The 24,863-nt window shown below is 48.4% G+C and overlaps 2 protein-coding genes and 1 long non-coding RNA gene across 10 annotated transcripts in view; 1 reads left to right on the top strand and 2 right to left on the bottom strand.

The window, feature by feature from the left end:
- The window catches only part of LOC308184666 (homer protein homolog 1-like), a gene marked incomplete at its 5' end in the record, with an annotated part of 238,995 nt that extends 234,658 nt beyond the window's left edge, over positions 1-4,337 (bottom strand). For all 8 annotated transcript variants that reach the window (XR_013942774.1, XR_013942775.1, XM_080571965.1 and 5 more), the window contains one exon: positions 3,795-4,337. Coding sequence is in view for 6 of the 8 variants with exons in the window: in XM_080571965.1 (XP_080428091.1) it covers positions 3,795-3,799 (5 nt within the window). The remainder of the gene's footprint in view (positions 1-3,794) is intronic.
- Positions 1-24,863, bottom strand: part of LOC308184670 (uncharacterized protein) — a 176,277-nt gene that overhangs the window by 112,243 nt on the left and 39,171 nt on the right. The gene's annotated exons all lie outside the window — the stretch shown is intronic.
- The window catches only part of LOC308184673, a 71,879-nt gene continuing 52,256 nt past the window's right edge, over positions 5,241-24,863 (top strand). The window contains exon 1 of the long non-coding RNA XR_013942790.1: positions 5,241-13,787. This is a non-coding gene — a long non-coding RNA (uncharacterized lncRNA). The remainder of the gene's footprint in view (positions 13,788-24,863) is intronic.

Raw genomic sequence — 24,863 nt, 5'->3', positions numbered from 1 at the left:
GCAGTAGAGAACTAATTTTCTGTATTCAGAGGTAGCTGTGTAGTCATAACAAGGAGAAATGCTAAGTAGATAAGTGGACAGTAGAAGGCCTCACTGTTCCAAAATAAGGTAGAAGCTTGAGAAAAACAGGATGAGCAGTGTGGGAACAGTAAAACAAAGATCACAAGTTCTGAAAACATAAGAAAGGAGAAAAAAAAGAAGGGAAAAAGGAGAAATTAAAGGGTTGAAGAAAAAAATTGTACATATATGGTATAGAGGAGCGTTGAGTAGCTTGTGAACCTGTAGTACTCAGCCAATGAGGAAACAGGGGAGGTGATCAGATGTCAGGTAATAGGGAATAAAAGGTTATGATTTGTTTACTAAAATGCGCTCCTAATGGGCAGGATGCCCGCCATTGCAATCGCGAATAAAATAGCTTCACAGAAGATCCTGTCTGAAGAAAATTATTTGAGATTTTTCTCACAATTTGAGGGCTCGTCTGGGATCTTGTCACCTCCCAGAGAGTTCTTGCCACCACAGACAGGAAGGTGCACCCCGCTGATTTCAGCGGTCCCATCGGGGGTGGTGGGTTGTCTCGGTATGGCCAGCAAAGGACCAAGACTGTTAATCTGAAGACAGGCTCTGCAAAGGACTGTGGAGAAGGGAGGCCAGCACTGACATACCACAGACACAGCCCAGAGACAGTACAGACACAGTACAGGCACAGGCATTACTGCTGATAACCCGGACCAGGAAGTCCGTGCATGGACCTAGGTAAGTGAAACTTTACTGCACTTTTAGTGCGAAGTGAGCATGGAGTCCCGATCCGTGAGGTTCTGTAGTCCCGCGAGACTCCAGATGCAGCCTCACCAGCACTGAGGAGAAGGATCACCTCCCTTAGCTTGTTGGCAATTCTTTGCCTAATGCAGACCAGGATACTATTAGCCTTCTTTGCAGCAAGGGCACACTGCTGGCTCATGTTCAACTTAGCGTCCACCATGACCCCGAGGTCCTTTTTTGCCAGGGTGGCCCCCAGCATGTACTGATGATGCCTAGGGTTGTTCTTCCCCAGGTACAGGACTTAGCACTAGCAATGCAAAAGAGACATTATGAACTAGCACAGAACATAATGAGTTCTTCTGATTTACATGAAAATCAATGCTTTCCTATTGAAGAACATTATATTCAGTGTCTTCCACCAAACAGAAAGGCCTGCACGAATGAATGGATACATAACTCTACAGTGACCATTGTTAAGAACTTTTTTATGCAGAGATGAAGAACTAAGAGAAGAAGAGAGAGATTGACAGGTAGAGGAATGAGAGTGGACATCCTACACTAGAGTACCTGGCCTGTACAGTCCCTGGGGCTTGATTCATTTACTTTCTCTTGTGAGATAAGATGGACACACAGAGGGTACAGCACTAGGAATGGCTCCCAGACTACTGGACCCTATAGACCATTCTCAAGCTTCAAGTTTCTCAAAAATACATTTAACAGCAATACAACTTCAGACACCAGTAACCCACAGCTTGGTATCCACTGCATACACGGTGTATAACTATCTTGCTTGCCTGATGGTATTCAACAAGCTGAGCAGGCTGAACTACACTGGCAAAACAGTGAATTCTTCACTACAATACATATGACTAAGAAAGCCACCGCTGGCTTGGTAAGCCAATTCCTCTTCCCCATTCTAAGTTTTCTGTGTTCTCACCAATGGAATAGGTAAACTCTACACCAGCCAAGTACAACAAGCTTATGCACGATAGAAGTACTGAATATAGCACACAAATTCTCGTGTAGCCATGTACAAGAATTATCAATCATTTTGCAGCTTACTTCTGGAGGGCTCAATATACCTTAGAGTATCAGAAGACTTGGTCTAGAAATAGCCTGAAATCCATGGGCAGCTGTATTTAGATGGTATTACAAAACACATTTGAAACAGGACCTCTGCTCTGAACATTAACAGATGTACAACAGACCCATAGAGCTGGTGCTGGCCCTGGCTTGGATGCACTCACACATATAGCAGGGAGTCTATTAGTAACGCATACCTACATTTCTGATTTTGTCCATCTTGTTAAAAGATGGTCTGCAAAGGAATTCTTCATTGTGATAGCTCAATATGCACTGTCTAAAGTCTTCAAAATATTTGCCAGAAAGTTTTATCTTCTTGACCTCAATGTGCCAAGATACTATTTAAAATTAATCACACCAACAACTTCACATTCTTTCTCCAAATAAACCTAAATACTGAAGGACTATAAAAAAATTATTTTCACTCCATCTACAGATATCGATTTGTGCTGTTCATTAAGAAGCTACCACACTGAAACACCAGCAGTACTGAGTTTATGAAATGGAGGAGGGTTTTTTTGTTTGTTTCTTTGTTTGTGTTTAAGTCAGGTTTTTGTCTTCAGAAGTGCTCAATTTGATTCCAGAGAAAGGCTGAAAAGTAATAAATTTTGTACTTTCTCAGTGTTTGCAATAAGCTACATCTAAATGACATATCTACAAATACAATATTGTTTTTAAATAATGGAAAACATCTCATTTATTTGAATTTTTAAAAGCTAAATAATTGCATCTGCCTAGCAGTTTTAAGAATATATCCCCAAAACATTATACCATTATTTAGCCTTTTGGCAGGTTTATGCATTATCACTTTCTTGAATATGTAGACAGCTGCAAGTTTGGGTTTATTCTTTTTTTTTTCTTTTTGATGGAACTAAAGACAACAGGGAAAATAATAGCTAGCCTAAGAAGTCATTCCTTCCCATGTCTTGTACAGTGTGCCCCAGTGACTAGAACAGAGCCAATGACACAGCTGTTATCTCCCTACAAGCAAGGAAGTTAATAAGCTGGAAGATTTCAAGTGTCTTTAACAGCCTGAGGAAAGAAACACTTTCACTTCCATATTACTACACCAACTTCACATTTAAATTTCCTGAGAGAGCAAAATACAAAGGACTTGAGTTATAACTTTTACACTCTGAACTATTAATAAAGTCTTAGAAAACTAGCATCTTGTTAAAGCATTAGAAGCCTGCCTCTACCTTGCAGTTAGCAAAATCGTACTGGGCTTCTGTTGCTTTTGAACATGGATGTTTCCATTCCATTCAGTGGTTATCATGCAAGCACAGTAGTAAGATTCATTTTCTTATTTCACTATACAAATTAGTAAGAATACAAGCATGAACAGCTTTCACAGGTATCTATACCACTTTTACATCTACTAAATTGATGCAATCAGATTCATTTTAATGATCTTATTCCTTCTAACTTCCTAAAAATCTCAGATGGATGTCCTAATTTACTTAGGGGACCTGCTGTAAAGCAGATTTCTTTAGAGCCTTCTTCGCTATATTGAAAAATTCACGTGTTTTTATATCCTCTTAAGACTCCAGAGGAGTTAAACCGAGCCTTCACTGCTCTGAAGTTTCACCTTGTCACACTGAGCTTAAAATAGTCGTTTTCATTACTGATCATCCCCAAAAGACTAGTGGAAGGTCCTCACGGATGGGAATCTGGAAGCCAGGCAGCTCTTCCAGCAATCCGATGTGGCTACGGTGGAAGCAAACCTCTGCAGATCGCGGTGCGCCCCTCATGGAGCACACTGCCTTGCTTTCATCGGGTTGATATACAGCATCTATCGCAGCAGGATTCCTACTCCTTGTGCATCCCGCCAGTAAAACCACTCGCCTCCGTGCGCATTCAGCAACGCCCGCTTGAACAGCAACAGCTCGCGCGGGCAACCGCTTCTACCCCCCACCCCAGCACCAGCCCGGCGGCCCCTGCGAGATCCTTACCCCATGGCGGCCGGTGGCGCCGCGTCTCCGGGATGCTCCTCGCTGCGCCTCGTCTCGCCTGCCGCTCTGCTGTGGCTGCGCTGGCCGCTCGCAACTGCCAGGCCGAGCAGGGCCGCCCGCACCCTAGGGAACACCCCCCACAGGCTGGGCTCTCATAGCCGCGGGCCCCGCCAGGCACCCGCAGACGTCGGCTCCAGCCCCCGGGTGGGTGGCGGCGGTTCCGGGGGCAGACGGATCCCCTCCTGCAGGCAGATGGGGAGACGCTTGCCTTCTCCGCGAGGGGCTGGCGGCTGCTGCGACGCTTCTCGCTGGAAGGTTGAGCGGCCGCCGAGGGCTCCGTGCTCCTCAGAGGAGCGGTATGAGGCAGACAATGAGCGCAGGGCTCCGCGCCGCCGCTTCCCCTAGCACTCCCACCGGCAATGTGGCGGGCATCGACGCATTTTCCTGAGGAAACAGAGTAAGCCGCGGCACCGGGGCTGGCATCTGGCTCCCAGCGTGCGGCAGCTAGAGGCATACAGTGGCCGCACGTCCCCCCCGGGCACAGAGGCGCCGCCCCCCTTCCCCCCCCCCCCCCGGCTGTTGAGATGCGGAGCGCCGCTCTTCCCTCCTGCAGCGGCGGATTCGCTCCTCGCCTCCTCGCCGTCACGCCTTCTGCGGCGAGCGGGCGGGCATTGTCCTAGGCGCGCGGTGTGTCGGTCACTGCCAGCAGTAGGGGCCGCCGTCGAGCCCGTACTCCTCTGCGGCAGAGCCGCAGGCTCAGTCCCACTGGCGAGACAGAGCTAGCGTAGCGTCAGATGGTGTCCAGCTACAACGGCACCTCCGAGCCGCTAATTTACCTGTTTGCATCCCCTTCCCCTGCCTCACACCTCCGCCACCACCCGCCCGTCCCCTCGTAGTAGGCAGACGCAACCGTCGTGCACAGCCCATTGATGGGAGGGGAGGGCTGCACGCCATCAACCTGCTGCTACACGTAACAGTACCTCATCACTCTGTCTCCATCGTCCACCCAGGGAGCTTTAAATAGTACACGTCACCACACTTCCCTACACACTAACGTCATGCATTGCTTCTGGCACTGACGTCACTTGGGCGTGGAGGATGACATTAGAGTGTTCCACGCCGCTGGAAGCACTTCTGTAATAGGGAATGACGACAGGGGGAGAGTAGGGGGGAGGGTTTGGGGTTTGTCACCGTGCAGCAGTCTCTTGTGTGTTTTCCTGGGGCGCCAGTGGTGCTAGGATTGTTTCCTCTCATTGCCACCCCAACCCCTGAGGTACCATCTCCATGGCAGCACCGTCGCGCCCGCCCTGGAGGTGAGGGAGGCGGCGGTATGCACTGTGGTTTGCTGAGGGGAGCCGAGCGTGAGTTCTCCTGCGCCCGAGAGACATGGACGGAGAGAGGGCCGAGCCCACCCTGGAATGCGGTTGCAAAAACTTTCAAGCCCGCTGCTCCTAGCTTGGGAATGGCAGGGCACCACTCTCTGAAAGTCCCATTTCTGAGGAACATGCCTTGTTATAAATGACTGAGTCCCAAATAGGATTACAATCAAAGTTTACAATTTATTAAATGAATAGAGGCAAGCAAACAGCGCTGGGTGCGCCGGGAGTCTCTGCTCCACCAGGACGCACACCCGTTACGTAAGGTGGCTGGTTTTTATGCTCCTAGGCTAATACATATTCATTACTACTTCTAGAAGAGGCAGGGTTATTATAATTGGTTTCCCGAATCCGAAGTCCTCCCAGGTGTGCCTGCTTATCAGTCTCTGTTAGTTTCTCGGGGGCCGCTCGGACAGGGAGGCTCATATTCTTCCTCCTTATCTAGTGGTCTCTTGGCCGGATGTCAGAAGTTACTGCACGTCCGTGCAAAGTCAGCAGTTTTTCTCTGAAGAAATCCCTTTGTTCTCTTCTCACCTAAACCCAGGCCTCAATGTTAACCCTTCAAACCCCTTAGTGGCACGAATTGCTGGACTATTCCTTACAAGCCTCATGCCTGCTTCCAAGTGCTTTGCAAATGTTTCAAGCCCAACAGCATTACTGGTGACAGAAACACAGCAGCCATTCCAAAAATGCAAAAATGTAGATGACATCACGTTCATGCTAGTAGCATTGCAAAGAAACAGAGCGAGTACTGTGAGTTTGCCAATTCCCGCTATTTTGGGGTCAGACCTTCAATTCCATTGTTCAGGCCAGAACGAATACACTTCATGAAATAGTATGGAAGATGCACAGCCATAAATTCTGGTAAATTCATGACTGTGCAGAGGAGATCTTACCAACATCATATCCTTCTATGACCAGATAACTCCTAATGGTGGATGAAGGAGACTGCTGAAGTAGTCTACCTAGACTTCATCAAAGCTTTAACATGGTCTCCCACAGTATTCTCCTGGAGAAGCTGGCAGCCTATGGCTTGGACAAGTACACTCTTTGCTGGGTTAAAAACTGGCTGGACGGCCCAGCCCAGAGAGTGGTGGTAAATGGAGTGAAATCCAGCTGTCGACCGGTTACGAGTGGTGTTCCCCAGGGGTCGGTGTTAGGGCCCATCCTCTTTAATATCTTTATTGATGATTTGGATGGGGGAATTGAGCGCACCCTCAGGAAGGCTGCAGACAATACCAGGCTGGGGGAAGTGTCGATCTGCTGGAGGGTAGGAAGGCCCTGCAGAGGAACCTGGACAGGCTGGATCAATGGGCAGAGGCCAGTGAGATGAGGTTCAACGTGGCTAAGTGCCGGGTCCGGCACTTTGGCCACAACAACCCCATGCAACGCTACAGGCTTGGGGCAGAGTGTCTGGAAAGCTGTGCAGAGGAAAAGGATCTGGGGGTGTTGGTCGACGCTCACCTGAACATGAGCCAACAGTGTACCCAGGTGGCCAAGAAGGCCAACGGCATTCTGGCTTGTATCAGGAATAGTGTAGCCAGCAGGACCAGGGAGGTGATCGTCCCCCTGTACTCTGCTCTGGTGAGGCCACACCTCAAGTACTGTGTTCACTTTTGGGCCTCTCACTACAAGAAAGACATTGAGGCCCCGGAGTGTGTCCAGAGAAGGGCTACAAAGCTGGTGAAGGGCCTGGAACACAAGTCCTATGAGGAGCAGCTGAGGGAACTGGGGTTGTTTAGTCTGGAGAAGAGGAGGCTGAGTGGGGGACCTTATTGCTCTCTACAACTACCTGAAAGGAGGTTGTAGCGAGGTGGGGGTCAGCCTCTTCACTGAGGAAACTATCAACAGTACAAGAGGGAATGGCCTCAAGTTGCGCCAGGGGAGGGTCAGGCTGGATATGAGGAGATTTTTTTTTCTCCAAAAGAGTGGTTAGGCATTGGAACAGGTTGCCTAGGGAAGTGGTGGTGTCACTGTCTCTGGGGTGTTTTAAGGTGGTGTTGAGGTTTCACCAGTCCAAGAGCTAAGCAGCACACAGTCATTTGCTCACCCTCCCCCCAAGTGGGATGGGGAAGAGAATTGGAAAAAAAATAAAAGCTTCTGGGTTGAGATAAAGCCAGTTTATTAGGAAAGAAAGAAATAATAATAATAATAATAATAATAATAATAATAATGTATACAAAAGAAGTGATGCACAATGCAATTGCTCACCACCCGCTGACCGATGCCCATCCCATCCCCAAGCAGCAGTCCCCACCCTCCCCAGCTAGCCACCCCATATTAATTGCTCAGTATGATGTCATATGGTATGGAATATCCCTTTGGCCAGTTTGGGTCAGTTGTCCTGGTTCTGTCCCCTCCCACCTCCTTGTGCACCCCCAGACTCCTCACTGGCAGGGCAGTAGGCAGTATGAGAAGCTGAAAAGCTTTGGCTTGGTGTAAGCACTGCTCTGCAACAATTAAAACATCAGCGTGTTATCAACATTATTCTCATCCTAAATCCCAAACACTGCACCCTACCAGCTACTAGGAGGAAAATTAACTCTATCCAAGCTGAAACCAGGACAATATTCCATACCATTTATGTCATGCCCAGGTTACACACTTCCCAATACATTCCAATTAATCATCATTTTCATTTACGTATATAAAATGCCCACTGATTTTGTTTATTCTGTGACTGACTTTGGGCTCCATCTGTCCCAGCAGTCTTTCAGGGCTGAAGAGATGGTGTGTGATACTGGATCGTCGTACACTAAAGCCTGTTCCAGTTCTATCACACTGCTGTGATTGTCCAATTCTATCAAATTTCATTCGTCATTATCTGCGTGAATGTTACTGTGATACCATTAATAGGACATATAGCAATCACAGTAGCGATCACATGCACTGTTACATAGTAATTAACATCATACAATTCAAATAATGGGCAATTCTCATCCAACATTAAATCCCCTTGAGGGGATTCCCCTGTCCTGAAATGCATCAAGCATGGCACTGCTAGCCAGTTGAGGAAAGTGATTGTCCCGCTCTACTCTGTACTGGTGCAGCCTCACCTTGAGTAGTGTGCAGTTTAGGGCACCACAATATAAGAAGAACAAAACACTATTAGAGAGTGTCCAGAGGAGGGCTACAAAGCTGGTGAAGGGTCTAGAGGGGAAGACATATGAGGAGCGGCTGAAGTCACTTGGTTTGTTCAGCCTGGAGAAGAGGAGACTGAGGGGAGACCTCATCGCATCCCACAGTTTCCACACGAGGGGGAGCAGAGGGGCAGGTGCTGATCTCTTCTTTTTGGTTACCAGCGATAAGACCCAAGGGAATGGCATGAAGCTGGGACAGGGGAAGTTCAGGCTGGATATTAGGAAACGTTTCTTCACTGAGAGAGTGGTCGGGCACTGGAACAGGCTCCCCAGGGAAGTGGTCATGGCACCAAGCCTGCCGGAGTTCATGAAGCTTTTGGACAACACTCTCAGACATATGGTTTGGTTTCTGGGTGGTCCTGCATGGAGCCAGGAGTTGGACTTGATGATCCTTGTGGGCCCCTTCCAACTCAGGATATTCTATGATTATAATAGTGCTCATGTCTTGTTACCCAGCTAGAAAAAGGAAACTGAAAAATTTAAGGACAAGACTTTGGTTTGGAAACACCTAAAAAAAAAAAAAAGGCAAGAAGTCAACAGGTAGCAAACAAAACAAACAAACAAAACCACAACAAACAAACAAACAAAAAGAAAAAAAACCTTATAGACACTTGGGCCAAAGAACATGGTACGGAGTGGGTGTATCACATCCCCTATCATGCACCAGCCTCCGGGAAAGTTGAACGATACAATGGACTGTTAAAGACTACACTGAAAAAAAAAAAAAAGACTACACTGAAAGCAATGGGTGCTGGGACATTCAAACATTGGGATACGCATTTGGCAAAGGCTACCTGGTTAGTCAATACTAGGGGATCTGCCAACCGAGCTGGACCTGCCCAATCAAACCTTTTTTGTTTGTTAGCAAAGAAAACAAACAAACAAAAACACAGCAAACAAACAAACAGAAAAAAAACCACAACAGTATCCACAGCAAGATTTGTCTATTCCATATGCTCAAACAACAGATTGTCACATATCTTTAGATTTTAAAGCTTCAGTCTGACTCTGTGGAAATTATTATACCCTAGAGTTTAGAATTAGCACGATTTATCAGTTTCCCTACAACTATAGTATCCTCTCTTTGAAATGGCTCCCTGCTTCCTGAATGCTTTCATAGAATCATAGAATATCCCGAGTTGGAAGGGACCCATAAGGATCATCGAGTCCAACTCCTGGCACTGCACAGGTCTACCCAGAAGTTTACACCATGTGACTAAGTGCACAGTCCAATCGCTTCTTAAATTCAGACAGGCTTGGTGCAGTGACTACTTCCCTGGGGAGCCTGTTCCAGTGTGCAACCACCCTCTCGGTGAAGAACCTATTCCTGATGTCCAGCCTAAACTTCCCCTGCCTCAGCTTGACACCGTTCCCGCGGGTCCTATCACTGGTGATTACGGAGAATAGGTCACCTGCCTCTCCACTCCCCCTCGTGAGGAAGTTGTAGACTGCGATGAGGTCTCCCCTCAGTCTCCTCTTCTCCAGGCTGACCAGGCCCAGTGACCTCAGCCGCTCCTCATATGTCTTCCCCTCTAGGCCCTTCACCATCTTCGTCGCCCTCCTCTGGACACTCTCCAACAGTTTAATATCCTTCTTGTACTGTGGTGCCCAGAACTGCACACACTACTCGAGGTGAGGCCGCACCAGCGCAGAGTAGAGCGGGACAATCACTTCCCTCGACCGACTAGCGATGCCGTGCTTGATGCACCCCAGGATACGGTTGGCCCTCCTGGCTGCCAGGGCACACTGCTGGCTCATATTCAACTTGCTGTCAACCACAATCCCCAGATCCCTCTCTGCGGGGCTGCTCTCCAGCATCTTGTCACCCAGTCTGTACGTTTAGCCAGGGTTGCCCCGTCCCAGGTGCAGGACCCGGCACTTGCTTTTGTTAAACTTCATGTGGTTGGTGATTGCCCAGCTCTCCAATCTGTCCAGATCTCTCTGCAAGGCCTTTCCACCCTCATCCGAGTCCACAACTCCTCCAAGTTTGGTGTCGTCGGCAAATTTGCTCAAAACACCTTCTAGCCCTACATCCAAATTATTTATAAAAATGATTATAGAAGAATATCTTTCAAGAAATGCGTTTGACTAACTCCCCAGCCTTCAAGAGTAAGAGCTAAGAGTGAACCAACCAGTAACAGCCATTTACCTCTAACTGCCAAAAATTCCAGGCAATTGCAAGGCCAATAAAGTACATCCTAAAATACTTTTTTTCCCCCCACAATATTCTCTAGACAACTTGAGAACCTTATTGTTCTAATTCAGCTATCTCAAACTAGCACATACCATAACTATCTTTATGAAGATAACATACTAAATACAGTCCAGCAAAAGTGAAGAGAAGCAACAGAGAAGGGAAAAGCTAGTAAGATAGATTTGGTTACTCGTCTACAGCAAAAAAAGGCCATAAACTACAGTAGTTATAGAGAAGCTACTCTTTAATAAAACAGGAAGTAATTCAAGAAATTAAGTTTAACAGAACAGTAAATTCTCAGTTTTTACCAGACATCATGGCTGTGTAGCTTCCATGCTGTTGCATGAAATGTATTCATTCTGGCCTGAGCAACGACCGCATCGTAGCTCACAAATACCAACCTCTAATTCCCCTTCCACCAACTAAAGTAAAAACAGTACCAACAACCCTCCCCCCCCCAAAAAAATAATAATGGCTTGCAGCCTTCAACACCAAATTTACCTGATCAATATGCATACAATAGACTGGGCTACCTATACACATAACAAGCCTACGACATCATCACCAGAGCAGACACTTTCTGCAGCTGAGCAGGGGGATCGAGGCATGCAGGGGGTTTCCTACATCGAGGCCACTCATCCAACATTAAATCCCCTTGAGATATACATTGGACTTCCCCATTCTTTTGCGTTACCCACCAAGTGCACCCAGGTCGCTGGGCAAAAGCAATCCCACGAATGGGTTTACCTTTGCCTGAGGCAGGAGTAGCCCAGACTGTTTTACCCAGCATGTTTTTTACATGCCCTACAGGTATTTTATCCCTTTCTACAATACGTAACGGGTCTAATTGGCCAGGTCCACTTGCCTGTACATGGCACTTGCCATTGCAGTCTAGAGAGAGTGTGATATAATCAATCTGGTAGGCCTCCCCATATTTATATTTCAGCCACTTGGCTTCCTTGATTGCAGCACATGTTTCACAATCATGAATAACCTGTGCTATAGTGTCCATGGTCAGGTCCACCCCTCGATCACGAGCCCATCTGTATGTTGCATCTCTACCTTGATGGCCTGAGGTGTCATGGGCCCATTGAGCTATAAATAATTCACCCTTCTGTTGTCAGTCCAGGTCCACCTGAGTCACTTCATTCTTAGCAGCCTGATCCACCTGCTGGTTGTTTTGATGTTCTTCAGTAGCCCGATTCTTGGGCACACGAGCATCTACATGGCGTACCTTTACAACCAGGTTCTCTACCCGGGCAGCAATATCTTGCCACAATGCCGCAGCCCAGATGGGCTTGCCCCTGCGCTGCCAGTTGTTCTGCTTCCATTGCTGTAACCATCCCCACAGGGCATTTGCTACCATCCATGAATCAGTATAGAGATAGAGAACTGGCCACTTTTCTCGTTCAGCAATATCTAAAGCCAGCTGAATGGCTTTCACTTCTGCAAACTGACTCGATTCACCTTCTCCCTCAGCAGCTTCTGCAACTCGTCGTGTAGGACTCCATACAGCAGCTTTCCATCTCCGATGCTTTCCCACAATACGACAGGACCCGTCAGTGAACAAGGCATATTTCTTCTCATTTTCCGGTAGCTTGTTGTACAGTGGGGCTTCTTCACCACGGACTACCTCCTCCTCCAGTGATATCCCAAATCTTTGCCTACTGGCCAGTCCATAATCACTTCCAAGATTCCTGTGTGACTGCGGTTTCCTATTTAAGCCCGTTCTGTGATCAGTGTGACTCACTTAGTCCACATAGTGTCAGCCGCATGATGTGTAGAGGGGACCCTGCCTTTTAACATATATCTCAGCACTTTCAGCTGGGGCGCCAAGAGGAACTGTGCTTCAGTACCAACCGCTTCTGAAGCAGCTCAACCCCCTTCAAATACTGCCAAGATCTCTTTTTTGGTTGGAGTGTAGCGGGCCTCAGATCCTCTGTATCCCCGACTCCAAAACCTTAGGGGTCGACCTCAAGTTTCCCCTGGCCCTTTCTGCCTGAGGCTCCAGGTGGGACCATTCTCCCTGGCTGAGGTGTAGAGCACATTCTTTACATCTTATCGTGCTTGGATTGGCCCAAGGGCTACTGCATGAACTATCTCCCATTTAATTTGTTCAAAGGCTTGTTGTTGCTTGGCAGTCTATGAGGTAGTCTATGCCAAGGATGCACGGAGCATCCGAGCCAGTCACAATACGGTGCTTTTGCCACTCATTCCCAGTTAGGCTCACTTCAGCCTCCAATACAGTTAACTGCTGGGATCCCCCTGTCAGTCCAGAAATACAGATGGGCTCTGCCCCTTTATAGGTTGATGGCATTACAGTACGCTGTGCACTGGTGTCCTCTAGAGCCTTGTACTCCTGTGGGTCTGATGTGCCAGGCCATCGAATCCACACAGTCCAATAAACCCTATTGTCCCTTTCCTCCCCCTGGCTGGAGGCAGGGCCTCTCTAATCCTGGTCATAATATTCATTACTGTGTCTTGGGGAAATTGGAGCAGCAAGTTTCTCAGAGAACCCCTTATTCCCGATTGTTTTTCCTTGCAAGTCAGGTAGCCGTGCCTCTAGGGTCGAGGTAGATTTTCCGTCCCATTTTCTCATGTCCTCTCCATGGTCACATAGGTAAAACCACAGGGTGGCACAGGATGTATACCCACTATATCTTTTTTTCTTGAACGGGAGGACACTTACTCCTGAGAGCTGAGAGACTGGTTTGTACAGGTGGGGAGGAAGATAAATTCTCTCTGTGTTGGTGGACCTCTTGGGAAAGTGTCTCCAAAGCATTCTCTTTTAGTTGGTGAAATGTTTCAGAAAGCTTCTCCACAGCTGAGATGCAGTCTTGTAGGGAAGAAGAGACTTTCTTCGTACTGCTTTAGTTGTCCAGTCAATTCATCCACCATGGATTCCTCAGCACTCAGCGGTGGTGTGACTTCGTTCAGGCCGCTATAGTCCACCATTAGCCTCCACTCGCCATTAGACTTTCGCACTGGCCATATAGGACTATTAAAGGGTGAGCGAGTCTTGCTGATCACTCCTTGACTCTCCAGCCGATGAACCAGCTCATGGATGGGAATCAGGGAGTCTCGGTTGGTGCGATATTGCCTTCGGTGCACCGTTGTGGTAGCGATTGGTACCTGCTGTTCTTCAACCTTCAGCAATCCTACAACAGAAGAGTCTTCTGAAAGGCCCGGCAGGGTAGACTCGCCTAATCTTCTCTGTGCTCAAAGCAGCTATGCCAAAAGCCCACCGGTACCCTTTTGGATCCTTGAAGTACCCTCTCTTGAGGTAGTCTATGCCAAGGATGCATGGAGCCTCCGGGCCAGTCACAATGGGGTGCTTTTTCCACTCATTCACAGTTAGACTCACCTCAGCTTCCAATACAGTTAATTGCTGGGATCCCCCTGTCACTCCAGAGATACAGATGGGTTCTGTCCCTTGGTAGCCTGATGGCATTAAGGTACATTGTGCGCCAGTGTCCACTAAAGCTTTGTATTCTTGTGGTTCCAATATGCCAGGCCATCGGATCCACACAGTCCAATAAATCCGGTTATCCCTCTCCTCTACCTGGCCAGAGGCAGGGCCCCTCTAGTCCTGGTTGGAGTGTCTGCCACTTAATTCTTGTAAATGAGAAGCAGAGGTCCCTTCATCGGGGTCAAGAATAACATCAGCTCTTCTACTGCCTCTGGGGAACTGCCCAACAGAAACCGGAGCAGCATTTTTCTTAGGAGCCCCTCTTCTTGCTGCTGTATTTCCTTTCAGTTCACGTACATAAGCAGCTAGGGTTGAAGTAGGTACACCATCCCATTTCCTCATATCTTCCCCGTGGTCACGCAGATAAAACCACAAGGTGCCACGTGGTGTGCGTCTTGGATATTCTCTCTCTCGAGCAGGAAAATACTGATTCTTAGTGGCTGAAATATCACTCCATCTGGATGAGGAGGGATATGCTCGTTCTATGAGGTGGTCAAGTCTGTCGGACAGTTTCTCCACAGCTGAGACACAGGCCTGTAGCGGAGCAGAGAGATTGTCTTCATATTTTTGAAACATGCGGGATACAGCATACACTGTTGGTGCCATTCCCTCATCCCACTGAATTCCTGCCAGTGTACTGGCATGTGATGATGGTGCATTCCGCATAAATTTACGCCACATGGATGTTGTGCACTGGACTTCATCGGGATCTTGAGGTGTCTGGGCATTGTCCAAATCACTATAAATCATCTCCAGCACAGCTAATTCCCTCAGGTGCTGAAGACCTTTATCCATGGTGGCCCACTTGCCTACTTGATATACAATATCTTCCTTATGGGGATACCTTTCTTTCACAGCTGCCAGGAGTTGCCTCCAGAGGCTGAGAACCTGTGTTCCTCTCCCAATTACTTTGTCAATGACCCTTTCTCTAGAGAGGGATCCCAGCTGCTTGGCTTCATTGCCTTCTAATTGTTGGCTATTGGCCCCAGTGTCCCAGCATCAAAGCAGCCAGGTGAGGATGTGTTCACCTGGGTGTCGACCATAATCCTTTTGTATTTCTCGCAACTCACTCAGGGATAGGGATCGAGTGGTTTCTGATTCGTTTATGATTTCCATCTCTTCTTCCTGCTGTTTTTGTGATGGTTCTGCTTTAGAGGTGCCTGCCTTCTCCTCTTCTCCCTCTTTCTTAGGAGAGGCTTCTTCCCTTACGAAACGAGCTGACTTCCGTTTCCATTGTTTTGACTTGACTATGGGGGCGACTGATACCATAGTTGGTTGATCCTCCGGGTCAGTCACAGCATGTGTTATCTGGTCATCAGATTCAGAGACTTCCTCCCTCTCTTCAAGGTGCTGGATGATGTTAAACAGTGTTTGATAGGAGTAAGCCAAGACGCAGCACAATGTTGCAAGCTGCAGTTCTCCGGCATTATCAGGGTCAGGGCATACGACTCTCAAACATTCTATCAGGTTTTTAGGATTTTGCACTTGTTCAGGGGTGAAGTTCAAAACTATTGGAGGAGACACCCGTGACAGGTACCTGCCGATATCCTCCCACACACCTTGCCACCTGCCACAAGACTGTTTTGGGACAGATTCCTGGGTAAGCTTTCTAAACAATCGACTAATCTTAGAGAGAAGAGGAAACCCGTTATTCAGAATTAGAAATAGCAATATATGGGTTACACGTGGATATTCAAAATACTCAGAAACTGTTGTAATTAGCCCACTGTGAAAGAAGGAGGAGGTACCATTCCTGATATTATTCATAAACTGACTTCCAGATGAGGAAAAGAAGGCAGTGTAATTCTGAACATTCTCTAAAAGATAGTTTCCATGAGACCCAAATGATAACAGTGCAGAGCCTGAATGCCAGATTAAACTCAAGGCCAGTGCTTGGCAGCACAGCAAATTTAAAAGAGCGAACACAGATTGTAGCACATTCTCGGATCGGATATAGAGGAGAAAGGAGAACATGACACGGATTGCATGACACGTGATCAAACAAGCCAATATTAACAGGACACTGAACATGGTGACTAGCAAGTAAGTGTGTTAGTTGTAAGCGTTTTAATCAATTCTACTGTTATCTCAACCCTTCGAGCCCCACGTTGGGTGCCAAAAAGGACCGTGGTGGTTTTACCGTGCTAGGCAGCTGAACACCACAACCGCTCTCTCCCTCCCCCTCCTTAGATGAGGAGGGGAAGAAGTAAAGGAAAGAACAACTCACGGGTTGAGATAAGGATGATTTAATTAAAGGGAAAAAAAATAATTAAGGAAAGATTATTATTAATTAAACAATTTAACTAAACAATTGAACTAAACAATTAACCATTTAACTAAAGGGGAAAAAGGAAAGGGGAAAAGGGAGGGGGAAAGGGAAAACTAAGCGAAACAAGCAAAGGCTATGTGGAAGTGCAGAGGAAAGAAATTACTCTCTACTTCCCACAAATGAGCGATGCTTGACCACGTCCTTGAAGCAGGGCCTCAACGCACGTAGCCGGCGTTCGGGAGGAGGACAGACGTTTTCACAACGAGAGCCCACCCCTCCCCTCTTCCTCCTTTTTCCACCTTTTATTGCTGAATGTGACATCATATGGTACGGAATATCCCTTTGGTTGGTTTAGGTCAGCTGCCCTGGTGATGTTTCTTTTCTCACATCTTTGCCTACCCCCAGGGGAATTAGGGAGAGTCCTGATGCTGTGCCAGCACTGCTCAGCAGCAGACACAACACTGGTGTGATACCATTGCTGTTGTAGCTACGAGTGCAGAGCACAGCACTGTATGGGCTGCTGCAGGGAAAGTTAACATCCCAGCCCGACCCAGTACAGAGAGAGGTGGATTTGTTAGGTGGACCATTCAGTGGATAAGGAATTGGCTTGAAGGTCGCACCCAGAGAGTGGTGGTCAATGGCTCTATGTCCAGGTGGAGGCCGGGGACGAGTGGTGTACCTCGGGTCGGTACTCGGACCGCTAATGTTTAATATCTTTATCAACGACATAGACAGTGGGATCGGATGCACCCTTAGGAAATTTGCAGATGACACCAAGCTGAGTGGTGCAGTTGATACAAGAGAAGGAAGGGATGCCAGCCAAAGGGACCTGGATAAGCTTGAGAAGTGGGTCCACATGATCCGCATGAGGTTCAACAAGTCCAAGTGCAAGGTGCTGCACCTGGGCTAGGGCAATCCCAGGCATGAGTACAGACTGGGAGAAGAACTCATTGAGAGCAGCCCTGCAGAGAAAAACTTGGGGGTTCTGGTGGACAAAGAGGTTGACATGAGCCAGCAGTGCTTGCTTGCATCTCAGAAGGCGAACTGCATCCTGGGCTGCATCAAAAGAGGAGTGGCCAGGAGGTCAAGGGAGATGACTGTGCCCCTCTACTCTGCCCTCGTGAGGCCCCACTTGGAGTACTGTGTCCAGGTCTGGAGTTCCCAGCACAAGAAGGATGTGAATCCGTTAGAGCGGGTCCAGAGGAAGGCTACAGAGATGATCAGAGGGCTGGAACACCTCTCCTACGAAGAAAGGCTGAGAGAGCTGGGGCTGTTCAGCCTACAAAAGAGAAGGCTCCGTGGAGACCTCATTGCGGCCTTTCAGTACTTGAAGGGTTCTTATAAAAAGGATGGAGAGGGACTCTTTATTTGTGTAGATAATGATAGGACAAGGGGGGGTGGTTTTAAACTAAAAGAGGGGAGATTTAGATTGGATGTTAGGAAGAAATTCTTCACTCAGAGGGTGGTGAGGCACTGGAACAGGTTGCCCAGAGAGGCTGTAGATGCCCCATCCCTGGAGGTGTTCAAGACCAGGTTAGATGAGGCCCCGAGCAACCTGATCTAGTGGGTGGTGTCCCCGCCTGTGGCAGGGGGGTTGGAACTAGATGATCTTTGAGGTCCCTTCCAACCCAAGCCATTCTGTGAATCTATGAATCTATGAATCTATGATTCTATGATTCTGTGATTCACCACAGTGGCCAGGTTGAGCTCATACTGGGCTTTAGCCTTTCTGATTTTTTCCCTGCATATGCTAGCAACTTTCCTGTACTCTCCCCAAGTTGCCTGTCCCTTCCTCCACTGAACATAAACTCTCTTTTTCTCCTGGACACTCAGCAAAAGTTCCCTGTTCAATCACGCCGGTCTTCTTCCCCTCTGGCTCATCTTACGGCACATGGGGACAGCCTTCTCCTGAGCCTTTAAGACTTCCTTCTGGAGGAGCATCCAGCCTTCCTGGACCCCTTTGTCTTTCAGGATTGACTCCCAAGGAACCCTCCCTACCAGTGTCCTGAACAGTTCAAAGTGTGCCCTATGGAAATCCAAGGTAGCAGTTCTATTGATCTGTGGTGGTTTTTCTCAGATGGGCAGCTGAGTTCCACCATGGCCGCTCTCTCACTCCCCCTCCTCAAAGGGAAAGGGGGAGAAAATATGATGCAAAGGGCTCAAGTGTTGAGATAAGGATGGGGAGATCGCTTAACAATTATCATGACGGGCAAAACAGACTCAGAGTGGGGAGACAGTAAGATTTATTGTCTATTACTAACAATCTAAAGAAGTGAGAAACAAAGAAAAGAAACCAAAAACGCCTTCCCCCCATCCACCCTCTTCCACCTCCTCCCACCAAGCGTTGCAGGGGAATGGGGGTTGCGGTCAGTCTACATCACTTTGTCTCTACCGCTCCTTCTTGATCACTCTCTTCCCCTGGTCCAACGTGGGGTCCCTCCCACCGGATGCAGTCCTTCCTGAACTGATCCTGCATGGGCTTCCCAGAGGCAGCAGCTCTTCAAGAACTGCTCCAGATATGGGTCTGTACCACGGGGTCCATCCCTCAGGAGCACACTGCTCCAACCTGGGTCTCCCACAGGCAGCAGCTCCTGGCAGGTCACCTGCTCCTGTGTGGTCCCCTCTCCACGGGATACAGGTCCGTCCCGGAATCTGCTCCAGCAGGGGTCCTCCACAGGCCACAGCCTCCGTCAGTGCAGGTCCACCTGCTCCACCGTGGTCTCCTCCACGGGCTGCAGCGTGGAATCCTGCTCCACCGTGGTACTCCAAGGGCTGCAGGGGGACAGCCTGCTTCACCATGATCCTCACCACAGGCTGCAGGGGAACTTCAGGTCCAGCGCCTGTAGCACCTCTCCCCCTCCTTCTTCACTGACGTTGGCACATGCAAGGCTATTTCTCACGCCTCTTTCTCTCCCAGCTGCTGTGTAGCAACAGTTTTTTTTCCTTACTTAAATATGTTCTCACAGAGGCGCAAACAACGTCACTTATTGGCTCGGCTCTGGCCAGCGGTGGGGCCCTTACCTAACATGGGGCAGCTTCTAGATTCTTCTCACAGAAGCCACCCCTATGGCCCCCTGCTAACAAAACCTTGCCATGTAAACCCACTACATGATCCCCCTCCTGACTTTACCGAGAATAGCCAACTCTACCAGTTTGTAGTCACTCTGCCCAAGACAACTCCCGACCACCACATCTCCCACCAGTCCTTCTCCATTCGTGAACAGCAGGTCTAGCAGGGCACTGCCCCCCCCCCCCCCCCCCCCCAGGAGGCTCACTAACCACCTGAGTCAGAAAGTAGCTGTTTGTTGTCTAAATCATCATAAATCACCTCCAACACGGCTAATTCCCTCAGGTACTGGTTACCCCTCTCCATGGCGGTCCACTTGCCTGGTTGACATCCAAGATCTTCCTTGAAGGGACGCCTTTCCTTCACACCTGACAGGAGACGCCTCCAGAGGCTGAAGATTTGTGCCCCTTTTCCAATTGCTTTGTCAATGCCTGCGTCCCTAGCAAGGGATCCCAGCTGCCTGGCTTCCCTGCCCTCTCTTTCCAGACTATTGGCTCCGCTATCCCAGCACCGGGGATTTTCATCCTAAATCCAAAACACAGCACCATACCAGCTACTAGGAGGAAAACTACCTCTACCCTAGCTGAAACCATAACAAGGAACTGGTGTTGTTTAGTCTGGAGAAGAGGAGGCTCAGGGGGAGACCTTATTGCTCTCTACAACTACCTGAAAGTAAGTTGGGGGGAGCTGGGGGTCGGCCTCCTCTCGCACGTAACTAGCAATAGGACGAGAGGGAATGACCTCAAATTGCACCAGGGCTGGTTCTTTTTAAATAAATTAGGATAAATTTATTCTCCGAAAGAGTGGTTAGGCATTGGAATGGTGGAGTCACTGTCCCTGGGGTGTTTAATGAAAGGTTGGATGCAGTACTTAGGGACATTTTAGTAGGTAATATTGGTGGTAGGGTGATGGTTGGACTAGATGATCTTGGAGGTCTTTTCCAACGTCAATGATTCTATGATTCTTTGATTTCTGATTCTTTGATTTCCTTTTTTTCCTACCAGTGTCCTGAAAAATTCAAAGTCTGTCCTATGGAAGTCCAAGGTAGCAGTTATACCGATCCCCCTCCTGACTTCACCAAGAATAGCGAACTCTACCATTTCGTTGTCACCCTGCCCAAGACAGCTCCCGACCACCACATCTCCCACCAGTCCTTCTCCATTCGTGAACAGCAGGTCTAGCGGGGCACTGCCCCCCCCCCCCCCCCCCAGTAGGCTCACTAACCACCTGAGTCAGGAAGCTATCTTCCACACACTCCAGGAACCTCCTAGACTGCTTCCTCTGGGCTGTATTGTATTTCCAGCATATAACAGGGAAGTTAAAGTCGCCCATGAGAACAAGTGCTGGCAGTTGAGCAACTTCCACCAGCTGCTTATAGAACGCCTCATCTGTCTCTTCATCCTGGGTTGGCGGTCTATAACAGACCCCCACCAGGACGTCTGCCTTGGTGGCCATCCCCCTGACCCTTGCCCATAGGGACTCGACCTTATCATTCCCAGCCCAGAGCGCTACAACATCAAAAAACTCTAATGTAGAGAGCCACACCACCGCCCCTCCTTTGTTGCCCGTCCCTTCTGAAGAGCTTATAGCCATCCATTGCAGCACTCCAGTCGTGGGAGTGGTCCCACCACATTTCAGTGATGGCAACTAGGTCATAGTTTGCGTGCCACACAATGGCTTCCAGATCCTCCTGTTTGTTGCCCATGCTGCGTGCATTGGTGTAGATGCACTTCAGTTGCGCCATTGCCCTCACCCCCAACCCTGGGACTGCTCCTCCAGGCTCATCTCTAGTGAGCCTCATTTCAGCCCCATCCCCCTTCTTACCTAGTTTAAAGCCCTCTCAATGAGCCCTGCCAGCTCCTGGGCTAGGATCCCTTTCCCCCTTTGAGACAGGTGGGACCCATCTGCAGCGTACAGGCCAGGTGCCAAGTAAACCTCCCCATGATCAAAACGAACCCAAATTCCTGTAATGGCACCAGCCTCTCAGCCATCAGCTCGGCTTTCCAGGTCCGCTCATTATCGCTCCCTGCCACTGAGGGGATAGAAGAAAATACCACCTGCACTCCTACTCCTTCCAGTAACCGCCCCAATTCCCTAAAGTCCCTTTTGATAACCTCCAGGCTTCTCTCAGCGATTTCATTGCTGCCAGCCTGAACTATCACTAAGGAATAAAAATAGGAGGGGCGAACCAGGCCAGGAAGTTTTCTGGTAATGTCCCTGACCTGGGCCCCAGGGAGGCAGCAAACTTCCCTATGGGTAGGGTCTGGCCAACATATGGGGCCCTCTGTTCCCCTCAGAAGGGAGTCGCCTGTGGCAATTACACTTCTTTCCTTCTTGGTGGAGGCAGACTGGAGGTGTGGAGTCAACTTCTTTGCCCTAGACAGCCTCCTGGGTGGACCTTCCCCCGCATCCTCACTTACCCGTCCCTTAGGCTCCAGAGCCTTAAACCTATTGTGTAAGGGCACCTGGGGAGGTGAGGTAGGGAGGGAGGGGGCTTGCCTGTGATGCGAAACAGGGACCTGTTTCCATTCCTCCCCATCTCTTAGGTCCCCTCCCTCTGCCTGACAGCAACAGGGCAGAGGGTCCACTACTGTTTGGGGTATATTACCCTGGTGCCTTTCTCACAGGCATGGCAGGGAGTTGCTCCATCAGCCAATCTCCTACTCACACTCCCTGATAGTCCTTAATCTCTCCACCTCCTCTTTGAGCTCTGCCACCAGGCTGATCAGATCCTCCACCTGCTCACACCTCACGCAGGTGATATCTCTGCCACCCTCTGATGGCAGCAACAGGCTCAAGTACTCCCCGCAACTTGAGACCTGAACAGCCGTGTTTTTGGGCAGGCACTTGGTCTGAGTTGCCACATTCTTTGTGGCAAGAGCTTTCTGCCTGGTGGAGCCCATGGCTGGATTTGTTGCCAGGTTAGCAGCTGATAGGTGAGCCAGTCTCCTGATTGGGAAGGGATACTCTGCCCCCCCCCTGCTCACTTGCTCTGTGCAAACTGGCACCCCCCATCCTGGTCGCCTGCACTCCCTATGGGCTACCTTTTTTACGACGGGGGGGGGGGGGGGGGGGGCAGGCTGCTCCTGGGTCTGTTCTAACCTCGTCAGCCGCCCTTACGAAAGCTGACGCATCTTGGTGGTTCCCTCGGGTGGCCTCAATGTAGGTAACCCCCTGCATGCCTCGATCCCCCTGCTCAGCTGCAGAAAGTGTCTGCTCTGGTGATGATGTCGTAGGCTTATTATGTGTATAGGTAGCCCAGTCTATTGTATGCATATTGATCAGGTAAATTTGGTGTTGAAAGCTGCAAGCCATTATTATTTTTTTTTTGGTTGTTGGTGCTTGTTGTGGTTTAACCCGGCCGGCAGCTAAACACCACACAGCCGTTCGCTCACCCTCCCCCCTCCCTCTCTGGGATGGGGGAGAGAAATGGGAAAGTGAAGCCTGTGAGTTGAGATAAAGACAGTTTATTAAGACAGGAAAATAATAATAACAATAATAATAATAATAATGATGATAATAATGATAATAGTACTACTAATAATAATGCGTACGAAACAAGTGATGCACATTGCAATTGCTCACCACCCGCTGACTGATGCCCAGCCTATCCCCGAGCAGCCGGCCCCCCCATCCCGGCTAGCCACCCCTATATATCGTTTAGCATGACGTCAGATGGTATGGAATACCCCTTTGGCCACTTTGGGTCAGCTGTCCTGGGTCTGTCCCCTCCCAGCTCTTGCCGCACCCCCAGCCTGCTCGCTGGCAGGACAGAGCGAGAAGCCGAAAAGTCCTTGGCTTGGTGTAAGCACTGCTCTGCAACAATTAAAACATCAGCATGTTATCAGCACTCTTCTCATCCTAATCCAAAACATAGCACCCTACCAGCTACTAGGAGGAAACTTAACTCTGTCCTAACTGGAACCAGGACAGATATCCACCCCTTATTCCATACCATTTATGTCATGCTCAGGTTACACTCTTTCCAATACATTCTAATTAATCACCATTTTCATCTACGGTATATAGCAATCATGGTAGTGATGACCTACAGTATTATATAATAATTAACATAATACAATTCAACTCATGGGCTGTTCTCACCCAGTATTAAATCCCCTTGAGGAACACACCGGACCTCCCCATTCTTTTGCATTACCCACCAAGTGCATCCAGGTCCCTGAGCAAAAGCAATCCCACGAATGGGTTTGCCTTTTCCTGAGGCAGGAGTAGCCCAGACTGTTCTACCCAGCATGTTTCTTACGTGCACTACAGGAACTTTATCCCCTTCTACAGTGCGTAACAGGTTTGATTGGGCAGGTCCAGCTCGGTTGGCAGATCCCCTAGTATTGACTAACCAGGTGGCCTTTGCCAAATGCGTATCCCAATGTTTGAATGTCCCAGCACCCATTGCTTTCAGTGTAGTCTTTAACAGTCCCTTGTATCGTTCAACTTTCCCGGAGGCTGGTGCATGATAGGGGATGTGATACACCCACTCCATACCATGTTCTTTGGCCCAAGTGTCTATAAGGTTTATTTTCTTTTTGTTTGTTTGTTTGTTGTGGTTTTGTTTGTTTGTTTTGTTTGCTACCTGTTGACTTCTTGCCTTTTTTTTTTTTTTAGGTGTTTCCAAACCAAAGTCTTGTCCTTAAATTTTTCAGTTTCCTTTTTCTAGCTGGGTAACAAGACATGAGCACTATTATAATCATAGAATATCCTGAGTTGGAAGGGGCCCACAAGGATCATCAAGTCCAACTCCTGGCTCCATGCAGGACCACCCAGAAACCAAACCATATGTCTGAGAGTGTTGTCCAAAAGCTTCATGAACTCCGGCAGGCTTGGTGCCATGACCACTTCCCTGGGGAGCCTGTTCCAGTGCCCGACCACTCTCTCAGTGAAGAAACGTTTCCTAATATCCTAATACCCTACCACAACCCCTGTTATCATGCAGGACTCTTAACCGGATGTCAAGACAGTACTTGAGGAGATATGTAGTCTTGAAACCCTACAGACTGCAGTAGATTGAAATACTGTAAAAGGCCATCACTTCTAATCAGGGGCGGCAATAACACCTGAGTGGCATTAAACTGTTTCTGCTTGCTATTTAATAAAAGCAATAAGTAGAATCAGTATCACTTTTATGGGGATTTTCTTGGAAAACATTTATTCTTTATGATTGTCTATTAAGACTGTAATTTGATGTAAAGCTCTTAGATGTAAAGCTCTCTTTGTTGCATTAAAGGTTAAGGTAATTGGGAGTGAAGCCCAATTAGTCGTTATAAGTCTCGTTGCGTTCAGTGTACTGAATTATCACGATTACGGATGCACAAATAACGTAATATACCCTCAGTCTAGTTGCGTTCCATGAACTACCACAGCTAGATTAATGAGCAGTGCAATTTATTAAAACAACAGATACACGGGTTCTTTGGATTGCCAATGATAAATTCACTGTCTGCAAAGCATGTGAAAATACCATAAGTATGAGTAATACAGCCTGGCTACAAACACGTTAAAAGATATGAAGCGACTCTATAGAGATTTCTAAGTTTCC

The sequence above is a fragment of the Anser brachyrhynchus genome (genome assembly GCF_964034855.1).
Source record: "Anser brachyrhynchus genome assembly, chromosome: W".
NCBI lineage: Eukaryota > Metazoa > Chordata > Aves > Anseriformes > Anatidae > Anser > Anser brachyrhynchus.
Note: the sequence above shows the minus strand (reverse complement) of the source record. Positions and strands in the feature narration are given on the sequence as shown.